The sequence below is a fragment of the Muntiacus reevesi genome, chromosome 6 (assembly GCF_963930625.1).
Source record: "Muntiacus reevesi chromosome 6, mMunRee1.1, whole genome shotgun sequence".
Lineage (NCBI taxonomy): Eukaryota > Metazoa > Chordata > Mammalia > Artiodactyla > Cervidae > Muntiacus > Muntiacus reevesi.
This window is the reverse complement of record NC_089254.1, coordinates 93,854,185-93,874,125: the sequence shown is the minus strand read 5'-3', so window position 1 is coordinate 93,874,125 and position 19,941 is coordinate 93,854,185. Positions and strand designations below refer to the sequence as shown.

The 19,941-nt window shown below is 42.3% G+C and overlaps 1 protein-coding gene across 2 annotated transcripts in view; it reads left to right on the top strand.

The window, feature by feature from the left end:
* Positions 1-19,941, top strand: part of LOC136170600 (solute carrier family 23 member 1-like) — a 56,869-nt gene that overhangs the window by 19,666 nt on the left and 17,262 nt on the right. For both annotated transcript variants that reach the window (XM_065938927.1, XM_065938928.1), the window contains one exon: positions 9,964-10,123. In XM_065938927.1, coding sequence (XP_065794999.1) covers positions 9,964-10,123 — 160 coding nt within the window. The remainder of the gene's footprint in view (positions 1-9,963; positions 10,124-19,941) is intronic.

Genomic DNA, 19,941 nt, shown 5'->3' with positions numbered 1-19,941 from the left:
AGAAGATAGAGTTAAGAGAATCGGTTTACCTAGTTAAACATGCAAAGAAAAAGGGAAATAAGATTAAGAAATAAAGCCATGCTAATGTCTTAGACTAAGATGGGGACTGGAATACACCTGAGATTATTTCCCCAAAATAGCCTTCCTGTTTGGAGATTAACAAGTACAGTAGCTCATTAGAGACATTAGAAATTATAAAACTAGCTGATAGCCTGTGATGCAAAGGCCTAGTAGATTTGATTGCAGGTTATCAGATAAACAGTATTTAATGATGTACTGTTTTAGACTGTAAACAAAAATGCTGATACTGCAATAAGATTTCAGAAGATGTTAATGATTAAAACCATGTTAAATAGTCAAAGGGAAGGATAAGAGGCAATAACAACTTCCTGAATAAGAGCTGAAGAGTGCAGTGCCCACTGTGGGGCAGGCAGCTGCAACCCTTGGCAGAGGGATGGCTGCCTCCCTGGTGTGACTTTAGGGTCTTGGGTATATCTCCCAAGGCCCTTCCCACTGAGGTGCTCAATTCTGAATTTATGTAACCATTTGTTTCAAAAGAAAGCATTAAGTTTAAATGTAATCACTAAAGGAAATGAAATATTGACTGTGTAATTCTGGGTCTTAATTCCATTTCTGGAATAATTCCATTTTTGGAATTATTCATTTTTACCTGGGATTTTCTTTTTCTGGAGTGGTTCCAAGTGATATATCTCCCTTTTTGTTTTCCTGGGAATGTCTCAAGTGTGGAGCCAGTATTTCTGCCCAAAGTACATTCAGACCTTCTATATAGTCTTGCCCACTCAGCCTGGGTCCTTTTCTTCCACGGACTTGCCTGCAGCTGGGCCCTGATCTGCCCGAGCTCTGTATCTGTTGCTAGGTTCTGCAGAAAGTCCATGCCCATCACCAGAGGTCTGCAGCCACCTTGTCCTTGCCTCAGGGACGAATCGCACAAGGCACCAGATGTGCCGTTGGAACTCTGTGCTTGCTAAGTCACTTTAGTCATGTCCCATTGTGACCTTATGGACTGTAGCCTGCTAGGCGCCTCTGTCCTTGGGATTCTCCAGGCAGGAATACTGGAGTGGGTTGCCATGCCCTTCTCCAGTGGATCTTCCAAACCCTGGGATCAAACTTGGGTCTTCTGCATTGCAAGCAGATTCTATACTGCTGAGCCACCAGGGAAGCCCGTGAGAGAAATACGTCTTATGTAAACTGATAATCATTTATCTAATTAAAGATAGCAAAAAGAATCAAAGAAATGTTAAAGGTTATTTCTGGGTGATACATATTATATATGAAAGGTATGTACCAATATTGTATGTGTGCTGATAAAGTTTATCTACTCAAGGGTTAAAAAAATGATTAGAATAAAATGTTAATAATTATTTCTGGGTTGTGGAATTATGGTGATTTATGCTTTGTATTTTTATTTACCATTAATTTTTCTTCAGAGTCCATGTGTTGCTTTATAACTGGGAGAAGTAAGAACCATTTAAAACTTTTTCTTAGGAAAGTATCAGGACATGTTTCTTGAGCCCCACACCTTTTGAATCTTTCAGTTCAGTTCAGTTCAGGGACTGTCATGTCTGACTCTTTGTGATCCCATGGACTGCAGCATGCCAGGCTTCCCTGTCCATTACCAACTCCTGGAGCTTACTCAAACTCATGTCTATAGAGTTGGTGATGCCATCCAACCATCTCATCATCTGTTGTCCCCTTCGCCTCCCGCCTTCAATCTTTCCCAGCATCAGGATCTTTTCCAATGAGTCAGTTCTTCTCATCCGGTGGCCAATATATTGGAGTTTCAACTTCAGCATCAGTCCTTCCAATGAATATTCAGGACTGATTTCCTTTAGGGTGAACCGGCTGGATCTCCTTGCAGTCCAAGGCACTTTCAAAAATCTTCTCCAACACCATAGTTCAAAAGCATCAATTCTTCAGCACTCAACTTTCTTTATAGTCTCACTCTCACATCCATACATGACTACCGGAAAAACCATAGCTTTGACTAGACAGACTTTGTTGGCAAAGTAATGTCTCTGGTTTTTAATATACTGTCTAGGTTGGTCATAGCTCTTCTTCCAAGGAGCAAGCGTCTTTTAATTTCATGGCTGCAGTCACCATCTGCAGTGATTTTGGAGCCCAAGAAAATAAAGTCTGCCACTGTTTCCACTGTTTTCCCATCTATTTGCCATGGAGTAATGGGACCAGATGCCATGATCTTAGTTTTCTGAATATTGAGGTTTAAGCCAACTTTTTCACTCTCCTCTTTCACTTTCATCAAGAGTCTCTTTAGTTCTTCTTCACTCTCTGCCATAAGGGTGGTATCATCTGCATACCTGAAGTTATTGATATTTCTCCCAGCAATCTTGATCCCAGCTTGTGCTTCATCCAGCCCATCATTTTGCATGATGTACTTTGCCTGAGAGCAAAAGTCCAGTAGACTGCTCATTACCATCTTGGAAGTGGGGCTGGGAGATATGGCTCACGGCTCCAAGCTTGAGACAACCTTCCAGATTCTGCAACCTTTGTCTCTTCACCTGCTTTTATCTCTGTTTTCCCAATCTGTTTCCCTGTGGTGGTCAGCATTGAAGCCCTTAGAAGAAAAAAGAAAAGAATAGGTGTGCAAATCTGTGGGGCAGATCAGAAGGGAGGACTGGAGCAATGTGGGTGGCTGTCAAAGGCACTCTCAAGGCAGTAGGTAGTGATGGGTTTAAAGAAGACAGACACACAGCCTTCTCCTACCAGAGAAGGAGATCTATCCCCTCCCCTTTCTTCTAGACAGAGGCAAGCACTCTCATCCCTCCAAGCTGATTATTTAGCTATTTTCCCCCGAGTCTGTAATTAATACACTTCCGTCTTGTGCACTAATGACTGAAGTGTCAATATGGATGACTATGATTTCATTTTCTTTCACAGCCCCTCACTCCTACCACATATAAGCATATTTTCCATCTTCCTATTCTCACATCTTCCCAACATTGAGTGTTCGCATTATAATGTTGTTGTTTAGTCACTAAGTAATGCCTGACTCTTTTGAGACCTCGTGGACTGTAGCCTACCAGGCTCCTCTGTCCATGGGATTTCCCAGGCAAGAACACTGGAGGGGGTTTCCATTTCCTTCTCCAGGGGATCTTCCCAAACCAGGGATCGAACCCATGGCTCCCACCTTGGCAGGCAGATTTTTTGCCACTGAGCCACTGGGGAAGTCTGCACATAATGACTGCGTGTTTTCTCTAAAATTAATATCTTTTAAAAAATACTTTAAAGTTTCTGTTTATTTTCATTTCAATGATAAACTCCCTGCCTGTTGGTATAAATCTCTTCTTGATAATTTCACCACATCGGGTAGCTATCAGCTTCATCTTCTTGATGAACTACCCCCTGGGGCTCTCTGACTTGCTGTAGTCTGGAACAGTCGCTACGTTCCTGGTGTATATTAGATGTGTCATCTTGAGATGCCTCTTTACCCTTATCCTGGCAATTCTCTTCATGTCAGTTTTCAAGTCTAGATCTCTTGACCCCATGCCTTTCTCTTCTTTTTGGTGGAACATGAACACACAGTAGTTTCCTGAGAGACTACATGGGAGATAAATTTTGTAAGACTCATCATATGTGAAAATATCTTGATCCTATTCTCATACTTGATTGATAACTTGGATGGATATAGAATTTGGGGTTGGAAGTAATTTTTTTTTCAGAATTTTGAAATCATTGTTCCCTTGCCTTCTAGTTTCCAGTGTAGTTTTAGGAACTCCAAAGTATTATGCAACCTTCCCCCTTATGCTGCAGGATTTTGTACAAGCCCAAGTTGTGCTGAGTCTATTTAACTGGAAGAGATCCATTTAGTCATAGTGTCTAACATACAAGATTGACTATGATCATCCTACTGCTACATCCAATAAACAACTGTTCAGCTAGGCTTGACTTTTGAGCTTCCATGTTGGTCTCTGCAAGGTTCAATTTTAGCAAGAATCCTGCTCAGTCCTGTAGTCAGACTATCCACCCTCACCCTCTGATTGGGTTCCTCATTCTCCATCATCCCCAGGTGATGTCCAATCACCTTGTCCTGTCTTCATCAAGAATCCTCTCCTCACCCCGATGCTTCCTCTTAGTACTTTTCTATCCACTGAACCCCACCCTCCTCCTTAGCTATAAATTTTCACCTTTCCTTGTCACATTGGGAGTTGAGCCTGATGTCTCTCCCCTATGACTAAATCCCATTGTAGTAGCCCCCTTGAATAAAGCCTGCCTTAACGTCTTTAACAAGTATCATGTATACTATTTTTATGGAGTGCATGAGAACTCAGGGAGAAGGATTGAAGCTTAACTTCCCGATACTTCCAAAAGGTTAGCTGTTCCTACTTTATGAGCCCAAATGGAAGTATTCATATATACTAAGAAATGAGAACAATTACTCGCTTAATTGTTACCATAAACTGTGTAAGAAGTTTGTTCTTACCACATGTACTCTTATGAATTGTTCTTATAACAAATATACTGTCACAATTTGGCCCCGTGACCCAGACTTTCTGATCAGGGCTCTGCGCTTCCCAGTTGAACCCTGCCACTGGCACCTCCCCCAGTATCAGTTTCCTCACACAGAGACAAGGCAGCATTGTGCTACACACCCTGCAGTGCTCCTGAGATAAGGATGAGAAAATGCTGTGTAACTTTACAACACTATATGAGCTTAGATGTTGATAGTGCCCCCACGGACACATATCTGTGGCTTTGACCACTTAAAATATCAATCCTATCAAATTTCTAAGGCACGGTCCTGAGACTGTAGGTTTTGCAAGTTGTTGTAAAGGAAAATGGTGGGGAATGTTCTTCAGACTTGAGCATACAGATGAGGTAGTAAAGAGTGAAGGGAAGGGGAGAATGGACGAGGGAGAGTCTTAGGAAGCGCTTCTTAGAGAACCAACCTTCAAGAAATGGGAATGCCAGACAACAGCTTTAAAACAAAACAAAACAAAAAGCCCATATTATAGCATCTGTTATTTGAGGAAACATTAAGAAAATGTTTTGGTATACATACCTTTTCCAACTCTTTGCAACCCCATGGACTATACAGTCCATGGAATTCTCTAGACCACAATACTGGAGTGGGTAGACTTTCCCTTCTCCAGGGGATCTTCCCAGCCTAGGGATCAAACCCATGTCTCTCACATTGCAGGTGGATTCTTTACCAGCTGGGCCACAAGGGAAGCCCAAGAATACTGGAGTAGGTGGTCTATCCCATCTCCAGGAGATCTTCCTGACCCAGGAATCAAACCAGGGTCTCCTGCATTACAGGTGGATTCTTTACCAACTGAGCTATGAAGAAAGTCCTCATATGACTGAAACCAGGCTTCAACAGTATGTGAACTGTGAACTTTCAGATGTTCAAGCTGGATTTAGAAAAGGCATAGGAACCAGAGATCATATCACCAATATTACCTGGATCACAGAGAAAGCAAGGGAATTCCAGAAAACCATCTACTTCTGCTTCATTGACTACACTAAAGTTTTTGACTATGTGGATCACAACAAACTGTGGAAAACTCTTCAAGAGATGGGAATACCAGATCACCTGACCTGCCTCCTGAGAAACATGTATGCAGGTCAAGTAGTAAAAGTTAGAACAGGATATGGAACAATGGACTGGTTCCAAATTGGGAAAGGAATACGTAAAGGCTGTATACTATCGCCCTGCTTATTTAACTTATATGCAAAGTACATGATGTGAAATTCCAGGTTGGAAGAAGCACAAGCTAAAATCAAGATTGCTGGGAGAAATAAATAACCTCAGATATGCAGATGACACCACCCTTATGGCAGAAAGTGAAGAGGAACTAAAGAGCCTCTTGATGAAAGTGAAAGAGGAGAGTGAAAAAACTGGCTTAAAACTCAACATTCAGAAAACTAAGATCATGTCATCTGGTTCCATCACTTCATGGCAAATAGATGGGAAAACAGTGGAAACAGTGGCAGACTTTATTTTCTTGGGCTCCAAAATCACTGCAGATGGTGACTTACAGCCATGAAATTAAAAGACGCTTGCTCCTTGGAAGAAAAGTTATGACCAACATAGATAGCATATTAAAAAGCAGAGACATTACTTTGCCAACAAAGGTCCATATAGTAAAGCTATGGTTTTTCCAGTAGTCTTGTATGGATGTGAGAGTTGGACCATAAAGAAGGCTGAGTGTCAAAGAACTAATGCCTTTGAACTGTGGTGTTGGAGATGACTCTTGACAGCCCCTTGGACAGCAAGGAAGTCAAACCAGTCCATCCTAAAAGAAATCAACCCTAAATATTCTTTGGAAGGACTGATGCTGGGGATGAAGCTCCAATACTTTGGGCACCTGATGCAAAGAGCCAACTCATTGGAAAAGACCCTGATGCTGGGAAAGATTGAAGGCAGGAGAAGAGGATGACAGAGGATGAGATGGTTGTATGGTAACACCGACTTGGTGGACATGAGTTTGAGCAAGCTCTGGGAGTTGATGATGGACAGGGAAGCCTACCATGCTATAGTCCATGGAGTCACAAAGAGTCGACATGACTGAGTGACTGAACTGATTGACTGACCCTTTCCAGAAGTAACCACACATTTCAGAGGGAATAATAATAAAGATTATTCTATTTATTGAGCTCTTCCCCAGGCATCATGCTAATCACTTATATATATTTTATCTTCACAGTTACTCCTTGGGAGACTACTACTATATTTTGTCAAAGAGGACACTGAGGCTTGCAGAAGTTGGGCAACATGCCTTCGTCACACAGCTGATAAGGCAAAGTCATATTCGAACTTGCCTTTGGTCTATACTATGCTCTTAATTGGTGTTATAGGACTGTGGTGAAAGAACCTAAGACTTATCCTGGTTAATTCTATGACCCTGGGCTCCAGGTCTGTTATCTATAAAGTGATAAGGCCTGGCTGGATATGCTTCAAATGGCCCTTCTATTTCTAAAATGTTGAGTTTTAAAAATCAACAGTCTGTGGTTTACAAAGGAGTTAGAAGGCATATGTATAATAATAGTGAATCATATTCAAGGTAATATTCAAGGTAATTCAATTTTTAAAATAAGATGAAATTAATTGTGAAATTAAAAGCAGCTCTGAGATACATTAAAGTCACCACAAAAGGTAAAATGTATATAGAACAATGAAAGCCTTCTGGTGATACTGAATGCATATATCTTAAACATGCACCAAGAAAGTGCATAAAAGAAAAACTAGTAGAAATGCAAGAAATATACATAGATCTCTGTCAAAAGAGTATCAATAAAAAGTATGAGCAAGGTGGTAATGCTCATAAAACAAGGTGGGGAGGAGGACAGGAATGGATGGAAAATGGGATTGGAAGATCTGAGTATAGGAGAGGGAAGGAAGAATTTATGGATACATTGTATGAATCTAATGGTAGGACATAGGAATACACTCTAGTAAATTAATGGAAACAGTTCATCTTGCTCTTGAACATAAAATGTATTTAGTAGTTACAAAAAGGTAGGGGGAATTCCCTGGTGGTTCAGTGGTGAGGACTTGGTGCTTTTGATGCAAGTTCCCTTGGTGGGTGAACTAAGATTCTGCAAGCTAAGAGGTGCAGCCAAAAAAAAAAAAAAAAAAAAGGTAAAAAGTGCATCTATCATGTTAGTACATTATCCCAACTACATGTAATAATCTTGAAAAAAAAATAACATGAACAGAGTTAGAAAAATGCTGAACTACTTGAAAATTTTGAAATATCCCTTAAATAAGTTCTAAGTTAGGGATATAATAACAGAAAATATTTTTTAAGTGAAAACAAATCTCATCATCAGTGAAACTGTTTTAAATATATTTTGGCAGTATCTAATTTCTATGTAATGAGTAAAACAGTTTATAGACAAGGAAAAACAGACATAAAATCACATCTTTCGTGACTTAATGAAATGCAAATTCACATTTGTCAGGATTTCATTATATGCCTATTAAACTAAAAAAATGAAATGAGAAAACCCAATGTTGATAGATTTTGCAATACTAACCTCGGTCCTGGAGGGATAGAAAAGAAAAATAGTCTTCTCTGCCCTCACAGAACCCAGTAATACTGAAATGGCTGAGGCCATGGTCGTATAGCAATGATGGATTGTTTATAACTGTAAACTGTTTAAAGAATCCCTGAGGGAAAAAAAAAAAAAAAGAATCCCTGAGAGTGAGTTACTGTAAATGATTAGTTTGTTAGTACAAGGGCTAACGAGGAAATATGTAACTAGAATATAGGTGGGAATTTTGTCTCATTCACTGTGGTATTTCCAATGCCTTACAACCAGTGCCTCCCACAGAGCAAATATTTGTTGAATGAATGAAATGTGCATATGGAATTACAGCAAAAAACTGAAACACAAATCTTGTCTTACATACTGTCGGTACATATGATATGCAAAGATGTCTGTGTTCATTTTAAAAGCTCAAAAGGGATTTTGCAATGATATAAGTATAGTGTGTTTCCCTTCTCTGTCAAGATACTTAGCTTCATAATTTCTATGAATTTTTAATTGAAGTATAGTTAATTTACAGTGCTGTGTTAGTTTTAAGTATATAGCAAGTTGATTCAGTTATACATACATATAAATACATATTATATATATAGATTCTTTTTCATTATAGATTATTATAAAATATAATTCCCTGTGCTATACAGTAGGTCCTTGTTTACCTATTTTATATATATATTAGTGTGTACATGTTAATCCTGAAGTCCTAATTTATCTCTCCCCACCATAATTTTTTTAATTAAAAAATCATTCATACATACCCATTCCATCACCCATGTTTTCTGCCCTGTGTGTGCCATATATTCCAATCTTTTGGAGCCTTATGGGTCTAGATTTATGAATCTAGATCAGTTGTTCTCAACCCTGGCTGATGTTAGAATCACCTGGAGGTCTAAGCTCTCCGCATGCCTGGGTGTACCATTTGACAAGCCTGTGAACTCATCTGAGGCTGATGCTCAGGCCTTGCTAGTTCCTATGTTTAGCCAGGACAAAATCCAGTTAGGCAGTAAAACTCTTACATATACTTAATATTTTCATTAAATAAAATGTGTTTGTTCTCAAGAAGACTCTTTAAGCTATCTTCATAGAATCCTTATTTCAAAAGTACTCCTTTAGTGTTGTTAAGAACAAGTATGTAAACTGGGTATGCTATACTATGACAAATGCAAGCAAGAGGCTAAGATTCTCTGTTCCACTCTCCCTCCACACCATGTCTATTATAATATGCAGGGTGAGGAGACTAGGTCAGTCTTAACAGCTTCTGACCTTCTAGTAAGACAGGGTTATTGGAGGTTGACTTATCAGGCTATGTTCACCTTGAAGGGAGAGAAGTCAGATGGACACTGCTAGAAGTTCTCACAGAGGCCAGAGTGAGACGCTGACCAGGAGGAAGAAAGGCCTGTGTGGGGGACACACCCTGATAATGGACCTCAAGCATGTTCAGTCCCTGTGATAAAAAGGAGCCTGGAGGTAGAAGTCTGGAACCGTCCTTCATTTTTGAAGGTGCAAAGGAATCTGGCCACCCAGATTCTAGGCTGTGCATCTCTTGTCAGTGGGGGAACTTGATGTGTGTGAACTGTGCTTTGATCTCTGGGACTGGAAGGCAGCGGCACTCACCAAACTTGTTCCCTGAGTTCTGTGCTGCCCCAGATCATTTCCCAGTACGTGACTCGCTGCTCCTGGGCTTGCATCCCCAGGACCGGGATCAGGTCTGCTGGTCTTATCCTCCCCACCTCTCCTACCTGTCCAAAGTCTGGCGCAGTTGGTGGATCTGACCTGGAGATTGATAGGAGTTCCCTATAATTGAGAACTGCAGGAGTCATGTGTTGCCCTGAAACCAAGGTAGGACTTGGGATTAAAAGGCCTCTGCTGGGGCCAGTGACAGGCCAGTGTTAGAGGGGCTGGTGGGTAACTGTCTCCTTTCCCCTCCTCCAGGCTGCCCATTCTCCAGGGAGGGACATTTGCTTTCTTGGCACCCTCCCTGGCCATGCTGTCTCTTCCCACATGGAAGTGCCCCACGTGGACACTCAATGCCAGCCTGGTGAACACCAGCTCACCTGAATTTACTGAGGAATGGCAGAAGAGGATCCGAGAGGTAAGGCGTTGAGGGGGTGGGGGTGCGAGGAATGGGTAGTCCTCAAAAGGGGCTTCGGAGTTGACTCATTTTTTCAGCTCACCGCTAGGCAAGATTCCAAACTTTAAGACACTTGGTTCTTGTTTAACTCAGTTGTGTCATTCAGGGAAAGAAACTGGTGGCCTTGAAGCAGGCTCTAAAGTTTGGCCATGGGGCTTCCAGGAGAAGTTGAGTTCAGTGAGTGTTAGTTGCTCAGTCATGTCTGATTCTTTGGAAACGCATGGACTGTAGCCCACCAGGCTCCTCTGTCCATGGAATTCCCCAGGCAAGAATACTCGAGTGGGTAGCCATGGCTTCCTCCAGGGAATCTTCCCAACCCAGGGATGGAATCCTGATCTCCTGCATTGCAGGCAGATTCTTTACACCCTGAGTCACCAGGAAACCTGTCCTCCAGGTTGGCTTATCTAAATGATTAGGGAATCAGCACACAGGATTGTCAGCAGAAAGCCCAGCCACACCATCAGGGACCAGAGGCCTCACAGCTTCCAGACTCTAACATCCTCATGGGGCCTCGGAGGTGAGGTGTCAAGGATGGCTCATGGGTGGAATAATATATGAGAGTGAAGGTCGCCTGAGATTTCTAGGAAGTCCAATCAAGTCCCTCCAAGCTTGACCTTAAATATGTAAACCCAGAGTGACTCAAAGGACCACCTCCTCTGGAGCAGGGGCAGAGTTACACAAGCACTGTATGGTGTGGGGTTCTTCTTCTTGTTCAGTCACACAGTCACAGTTATGTCTGACACTTTGTTACTCCATGGACTGTCACACCAGGTCTTCCCGTCCATCACCAACTCCCAGAGTTTACTCAAACTCATGTCCATTGAGTTGGTGATGCCATTCAACCATCTCATCCTTTGTCATCCCCTTCTCCTCCCACCTTCAATCTTTCCCAGCATCAGGGTCTTTTCAAATGAGTCAGTTCTTCGCGTCAGGTGGCCATAGTTTTGGAGTTTCAGCTTCAGCATCAGCCCTTCCAAAGAATATTCAGGCTTGATTTCCTTTAGGATGGACTGGTTGGATCTCCTTGCAGTCCAAGGGACTCTCAAGAGTCTTCTCCAACATCACAGTTTGAAGACATTAGTTCTTTGATGCTCAACCTTCTTTATGGTCCAACTCTTACATTCATATATGACTACTGGAAAAACCATAGCCTTGACTAGACAGACCTTTGTTGGCAAAGTCATGTCTCTGCTTTTTAATATGCTGTCTAGGTTGGTCATAGCTTTTCTTCCAAGGAGCAAGCATCTTTTAATTTTATGGCTGCAGTCACCATCTGCAGTGATTTTGGAGCCCAAGAAAATAAAGTCTGTCACTGTTTCCATTGTCTCCCCATCTATTTGCCATGAAGCGATGGAACCAGATGACACAATTTAGTTTTTGAATGTTGAGTTTTAAGCCAGCTTTTTCACTCTCCTCTTTCACTTTCATCAAGAGGCTCTTTAGTTCCTCTTTGCTTTCTGCCATAAGTGTGGTGTCATCTGCATATCTGATGTTATTGATATTTCTCCCAGAAATCTTGATTCCATTTGTGCCTCATCCAACCTGGTGTTTCACAACATGTACTTTGCATGTAAGTTAAATAAGTAGGGTGACATTATACAGCCTTGACGTACTCCTTTCCCAATCTGGAACCAGTCCATTGTTCCGTGTCTGGTTCTAACTGTTGCTTCCTGACCTGCATACATGTTTCTCAGGAGGCAGGTCAGGTGATCTGGTATTTCCATCTCTTGAAGAATTTTCCACAGTTTGTTGTGATCCACACAGTCAAAGGCTTTAGTGTGGTCAATGAGGCAGAAGTAGATGTTTTTCTGAAATTCCCTTGCTCTCTCTATGACCCATCTAATATTGGCAATATGATCTCTTGTTCCTATGCCTTTTCTAAATCCAGCTTGAACATCTGGAAGTTCACAGTTCACGTACTGTTGAAGCCTGACTTGAAGGATTTTGAGCATTACCTTGCTAGCATGTAAAATGAGTGCAATTATGGGATAATTTGAACATTCTTTGGCATTGCCCTTCTTTGGGATTGAAATGAAAACTGATCTTTTCCATTCCTTCTAGTACAAGGTAGTTTGCTCAGGAATTACTCCAGCCCTCACTTATTGTCTTAGTGTGCCTTCCCTAAGCTCACTAGGCCTGGACCAAAGGCATTCCAAAACTCAGGGCTATGGACCTAGAGCAGAGTCTGTTAGTAGATATCCCTGGGAGTCTAGCTGACAAGCCTTAGTGAAGCCAGGGCCCATCCAGCCTCCCACCCAGTCCAAGTTCAGCAGCCTCATGGTTGCAATAAGGGTCACATTCTCATTACGTGACAGATGAAGGAAGCGGTAATACAGAGGAGACACATTCCTAACAAGATTCCTATTCTTACCCAAGTTTGACCAATGAGAGGGAATAGAATGGACAGAACACTCCAGTGGGGGATGGGGCGGAGGGACAACGATGTAAGTCCTGATCTGTTTCCAAAGGCCTGAGAACCAGGGGTGCTGATGTCTGCGCGCAGGGGGAGATGGATGTTCCAGCTCAAGCAGCAAGCAAAAATGTCCTTCCTCTGCCTTTTGGTTCTGTTGGGTCCCTCAAAGGATTGGATGGCACTCACCCACTTTGGGTGGGCTTCCCATGTGCCCCTAATGGTAAAGAACATGACTGCCAATGCAGGAGACATAAGAGACATGAGTCCAATCCCTGCGTCAAAAAGATCCCCTGGAGAAGAGCACTCCGGTATTCTTGCCTCGAATATAACCAGTATAAACCAGCTCCAATATTCTTGCCTGGAGACTCCTGTGGACAGAGGAGCCTGGAGGACTACTGTCCACTGAGTCACAAGTAGTCTGACATGACTGAAGTGGTTTAGCAGAGAGAGATACTCATTTTGGATAGGGCCATCTGCTTCATTCAGCTCACCAGTTCATATACTAATCTCTTCTGGAAACACCGCAGAAATAATGTTTTATCAGCTGTCTGGGCATCCTTCAGTCCAGTTGACGTATAAAATTCACCATCACATTGTGCATATGTTCCACTTGGGTAAGCACTAGCAAATACATTTCTGAAGTGGATGTTCCAATTTACCCTCCTGCCAGCATCATGTGAGTCCCAGTTACTCCACAATCTCACCAACATTTTCTAGCTTTTTCATGTTAGCCACTCTCCTGAGTGCATTATGGTAAACTTGTATCATTCTTTTATGACGCTATTGAATGATATAGAATTAACTGTAATTGTCTGCATCTTATAGGTCTATTTGAAAACCTGGACTCATTCTTGCTCCTATGTTTGCCACATTAACTGTGTGTTTGTGTGTGTGTGTGTGTGTGTATGCTCAGTCGTGTATGATTCTTTGTGACCCCATGTAGCCTGCCAGGTTCCTCTGTGCATGAAATGTTCCAGGCAAGAATACTGGAATACGTTGCCATTTCCTAAACCAGCAGCTCTTCCCGACCTAGAGATCAAACCCAAGTCTCTTGCATCTCCTTCATTGGCAGGCAGATTCTTTACTACTACGCCACCTGGGAAGCCCTTTAACTGGTGACTAGAGGTCAATATCCCAATATAGATTTTGTTATTTATCATTATTTCTGTGACTTTCATTTCATCAAGTATCATGTAAATCACCTGTTAGCTCATAGTTAGTCTATGACCTTTTAATCTTAAAGTTCAGACAACAGACCACATCCTAAATATGCCAGCATCACTGTAGATATTGGTGTTCATTCCTCACTGTCCATTCAATACAGCCCAGTATACTTTGGGTCTAACTTTATTAGATGTGCTTCAGTTTCATAGAATCAATTATGATGCCAGCACCCCTCATTCCAGATTGAAGATGTATCTAGAAGTATGACTAAGAAATTATTTTCTTATTCCCATTTTAAATATAATGGGCAAAAGTAGCATTATTTGATGCAAGATTTGGTGACTCTAATTCTTTCTGCCACCATCTTTTATTCCCCCCACGATGAGCCCTTCTCAACCCATTTTCTTGCTCCTAGAGGGGGTTTTGAGTTTTTTTCCCCTAATTTTTAATTAGTGGGCAGGAAAAATAACATTGCTAAACATTCCTTTGTGTGTCCTTTCCCAAGGTACTTTCAAATGATTTAATAAATATATTGTCACTGGATTCTTTCCACTGGGTAGGATGCATCCTGAAAAACACCAGACTTTCCAATCTGGCCCATAAATACCATCAGAATACCAGCAAGTCAAATTAAATTGATTCTAGTAGTCCATCTTAAGGAACATAACCAAAGCTCTAGTCTTGGGAAAATAAGATTTCTTTACCCTCTGCTCCAACTGCTCCACTGGCAACTCACTTTTGTACCCCATTTTCAGCTCAATCTTGAGCTTACACTATGTTACCCTGCAAAGCCTGCCCTTCCTGCCTTTGTCACCCACATTTTATTGCTTCAAGCACACATTCTGATTTTGCAGTAATTTTACTCTTTGGGGTGAAGTGTCATGAAATATGAAAAGATCAATTGATATTGTATTTCTTGGTCCATTCCTGTCATGTTCATACTGTGAAAAGTGATCCTTGAGCAGGTTAATACATAAGTTGATCTTCATGGTGATTTCAGTCTGGGTTGCTAGTCTCCATGTTGTAGCCTGGGCCAGGGCTTCAGTGATGGGATAGCAAAGTTCAAATCAGAAACACTGTCCATACCAGGTTTTTCGTGTTGTTGTTCAGTCAGTAAGTCAGGTCTGACTCTGCGACCCCATGGACTACACCACGCCAGGCTTCCCTGTCTTTCACTGTCTCCTGGAGTTTGTGCAAACTCATGTCCATTGAGTTGGTGATGCCATCCAACCATCTCATCCTCTGTCACCCCCTTCTCCTCCTGCCCTCAATTTTTCTCCAGCATTAGGATCTTTTCCAGTGAGTTAGCTCTTTACATCAGGTGGCCAAAGTATTGGAGTTTCAGCTTCCAATGACTATTCAGGGTTGATTTCCTTTAGGATTGACTGGTTTGATCTCCTTGCTGTCCAAGGGACTCTCAAGAGTCTTCTCCAGCACCACAATTCTCCAGAACCACCAGGTTTTTAAAGAGTGTTAAAAATTTCCCATACTCTGTGGACTGTCCAGTTTGGGCAGCCTACCAGCTCTGTGACGGGCCATTTATCTTCATGTTCTCCCACCAGAGGCACCTGTGCCCATCACTGTCATCAATCAATCCATCATTGTCATCAATCTGGATCATCCTGGGAAACACAACGTCAGACAGAGATGGAGATTGTGTAGTTTGTGAGCCCCATGTGCGTGGCTTGTGACCTGAGGTGTCATCTCCTGGACCCTAGTGACTACATTCAAAGTCATACTTCCCTCCCCTTTTTTAAGACACGGGGACATTGATATGAACCACCAGTATTTGAGATTTGACTATTAAATCCTGTCCCATAAAAGGTGAAATTTCAGTACAGCCTCTATGACCGACTTGCCAGACCAAACTGCTAAGTCCACTGGCCACAGCTTGAAAACCTAAAATTCTAAAGGGATGATTCTGGGTAATTTCGTGTCCACTGGCACATCACACACATTATTCATTGGCTGGACTTAGACTTGCCTTCCTTCCTCCATCAAAGCCCTTCTATTGAAATGTTACACTTTTTAATCTCAGTCTTTCTCAGGTAGATGAGCAGCACCTTTAGCAAGACTCCAACTTGATTTCTGAATTCAAAGACCCACATAGTGAGATCCAAATCTTGGTTGCTAGAGTTAGATTATCTTGTGAAGTAGTGTCCACCCAGGGAAGGCAAGGACTGTCACTTACTCATAGATCCTATGAATTCCTCCCTGTGTAACTGTGTTTTCTTTTTCTGATTGTAACTATTTCCCTTTAACCAGCAAGTTCTGTTGATGAGACTTAGCATGCACACACACCCCTTTCTTATTTGAATGTCTTTCTGACATCATTCAAGATATCATTGAGATTTCTGATCTTGGAGTTATTTGGTGCCAGTTAATAGTGCTCTAATTCCAAACAGTGCCCGGTAGCAGACTAGTTAGGAGAGTGGCTTAGCCACTTCAAAGGGAGAGTGGCTGAACAGCTGCTTTGGGCCACCTCTGCACCAAATGCCCCACTTAGAGCTGAAGCACCTAGCATCTGCTAGGGTCAAGCCTCATTCAGTGTGGACTCAACCACCAACACTTCTGTTATCTCAGGAGTGCTGTGCTGGTTGGGGCGCTGGTCTGAGACCAGTCTGAGCCATAACTTGTGAATTTCAGCCAGAACTTTCTGCTGTTCTTCCCTTTCAAAACAGCCTTTCTGCGCATGCCTGTGCTCTGATGTACAGTCCAAGAGATGCGGATGTACTTCAGTGATCTATCAAGTCCTTGTGCTTCCTTTCTTTTCTCAAGGTGGACCCAGAGTTAACAGGAGTTTTTAACATTTAATAAACTTTTCCATGTAGCTCTAGACCAAGACATACCTAAGGATTTCACTTGTCAAGCTGGTGGGCCCTGGATTTTTGCCAGGTCAATTGGCTAACCTTCAAATGCCGTTTGTCAAAGAACTCTTTTCAAAGCAGGGTGTATTTCTTCTTCAGTGCAGCCTATTTGTATTATATCATCAATAGCATGAATCGCAAAACACATGTGGTTTGAGGTTTGGTTTTGTTTCTGCTCTCCCCCATGGAGGCAATACTCGGCTTTGGTAAATCCAAATTAAAACTAAGCAAAGAATAAGAAGTGGAAATTTTAATTAACTATCAAGTTAAGAAAAAAAAGTGGGGGATTCTATTTGAGCCAAACTGAGGATTATAACCCAGGGAGCAGATTGTCAGGAAGCTCTGGGAACTGTTTCACCTGTTAGAAGTCAAAGGCATGGTCATATACATTTTTGAGACAAAGGATCATATGTTAAAATGACATACTGATACTTCATGTAAAGTTCACCAGGGACACATTGTCCAGGTAAACACATAGAAGGGAGCAGTAGGTCACCATGACTCCCAACAGAGCTGAGAAAGAACACTATTCTTTCAAGAAGTTACATTGCTACAACCTAGAGGGGTGGGATAGGGAGGGAGATGGGAGAGAGGTTCAAGAGGGAGGGAACATATGTATACCTATGGCTGATTCGTATCGATGTTTGGCAGAAACCAACACAATTCTGTAAAGCACTAATCCTTCAATTAAAAGATAAATAAATAAATAAAAGAAGTTACATTGTTAGCATCAGAAGAAAGAAAAAAAAAACTACTTTACTGTTTATCTGGCCCTTCCATCTTTGAAGAGCTCTGGTTAATGCGTAATGTGGGTGCACACTGCATTTTAGGGAGGGAGGAGGCACAAAGAAACAGAATTTTATATTTAATTTTTTTTCTTGTCTTCCTTTGTTGTTGTTGTTCAGTCGCTCAGTTGTGTCTGACTCTTTGCGACCCCATGGACTGCAGCACGCAGGCTTCCCTGTCCTTCACCATCACCCAGAGTTTGCTCAGACTCATGTCCATTGAGTCGGTGATGCCATCCAACCATCTCATCCTCTGTTGTCACCTTCTCCTCCTGCCCTCAATCTTTCCCAACATCAGGGTCTTTTCCAGTGAGTCAGCTCTTCATATCAGGTGACCAAAGGATTGGAGCTTCAGCTTCAGCATCAGCCTTTCCAATGGATATTCAGGATTAATTTCTTTTAGGATTGACTGATTTGATCTCCTTGCAGTCCAAGGGACTCTCAAGAGTGTTTTCCAGCACCACAGTTCAAAAGTATCACTTCTTTGGTGATGAGCCTTCTTTATGGTCCAGCTCTTACATCCATACATGACTACTGGAAAAACCATAGCTTTGACTATACGGACCTTTGTTGGCAAAGTAATGTCTCTGCTTTTTTAATATGCTGTCTAGGTTTGTTATAGCTTTTCTTCCAAGGAGCAATCATCTTTTATATTTAATTTTTTTCTTGTCTGCCTTAAAATATGAATTTTATTTCATCAGTTTCTTTACCCTGATCTGCTAGATGCCAGGGGCACAATTTCGCTTTCACTTAGACTTACTGAGAACTATAACTCCTTTTTTTAAAATTTATTTTTGGCTGGGCTGGGTCTTCACTGCTGCGCATGGGCAAACAGGGACTACTCTCTAGCTGTGGTGCGTAGGCTTCTCATTTCAGTGGCTTCTCTTGTTGCGGAGCATGGGCTCTAGGGTACCCGGGCTTCAGTAGGTGAGGCACGTGGGATCAGTGGTTGTGGCTCCCAGACCCTAGAGCACAGGTTCAACAGTTGTGGCCCACGGGCTTAGTTGCCCTGCAGCCTGTGGGATCTTGCTGGATCAGGGATGGAACCCGTGTGTCCTGCATTGGCAAGTGGATTCTTCATCACTGAGTCCCCAGGGAAGCCCCGAGAACTGTAATTTCTTATGCAAGAATCTCTTGCCTTCGTACTATCTGAGAAGAAAGATCCAACAAGTTAATTTGTCTCCTCTCCTGCCTGAGCACTTCTGTTGCTCAAATCCTTCCTGGGTTCTAATGACGTGTCTGCTCCAACACTGGAATAGTCAGAAGCAGTTACCTTGTGTTCTGAGGACACAGTGCTAGTAGTGAGAGGATGTTCAGGGATGTGGGTCATGCTGAGCCTGCACCGGGCACAGGATCCCAAGTGACAGACGTAACCGAGTTTTCTTTAGTGCATTCACTATTCTTGTGCTTCTGAGTCCTCTAAAGCCAGGGTCAGCAAACTCTGGCTCTTAGACCAGATCTAGCCTGTAATCGGCTTTGTGCTGCGCTGTACTCAGTCGTGTCTGACCCTTTGAGACCCCATGGACTGTAGCCCACCAGGCTCCTCTGTCCATAGGGATTCTCCCGGCGAGAATACTGGAGTGGGTTGCTATGCTCTCCTCCAGGGGATCTTCCCAAACCAGGGATCGAACCCAGTTCTCCTGCATTGCAGGCGGATTCTTTACCATCTGAGCCACCAGGGAAGCCCAAGAATACTGGAGTGGGTAGCCTATCCCTTGTCCAGAGGCTCTTCCCGACCCAGGAATCGAACTGGGGTCTTCTGCATTGCAAGTGGTTTCTTTACCAGCTGAGCTACCAGGGAAGCCCAATCTGTTTTTCATTCCTTACCAATTAAGAATAATTTTGACATTTTATTTATTTATTTATTATTGGCCACACCATGCTGTGGGGTGTGTGGGATTGAACCTTTGCCCCCTGACGTGGAAGGGTGGAGTTGTAACCACTGGACCGCCAGGGAAGTCCTGGTTTTACATTTTTAAGTTGTTTAAAATTAAAAAAAGAATATGCGACAGAAACTACATGTGGCCCACAAAACCTGAAATGTTTATTTAATCTGACCAGTTATAGGAAAAGTTTGCCAATCCCTGCTCTAAAGCACAGGGCCCAGGGTAGGGGTTCCTCTTGCCCAGATCCAGAATGGTAGCCCCCACTATTTCTTTTCCACATCACTTCCAAGTGTCTGAGAGTGAGCACAAACCCAGAGTCTTAGCTGTGGTGTTTTAGCTCCATCTGCTGGTCCAGGGTTTTTCACCAGTGCTATAAACAAGAGAATGTTTTTGCAAGTTTCAACTTCCTTTCACTGATCAATGGATTGGTTTAATTCACTGAGTTAGCCTGTTGGAATTCAAGATAGATTTTTCCATGTTTCACTGGGTTATATTTGTTTACACATATCTCAAGTCTTGAAACCACCAATGGTTAGCAGTTCAACTCTACATCACAATAGTAGCCACAAATGAAAGTGAGGCAAATATAGGACCAATAATCATGTCATTACTTTCTGGGAGATAAGAAATAATAGAGAGGAAAGGTAAATAGTGATTGTGTTTT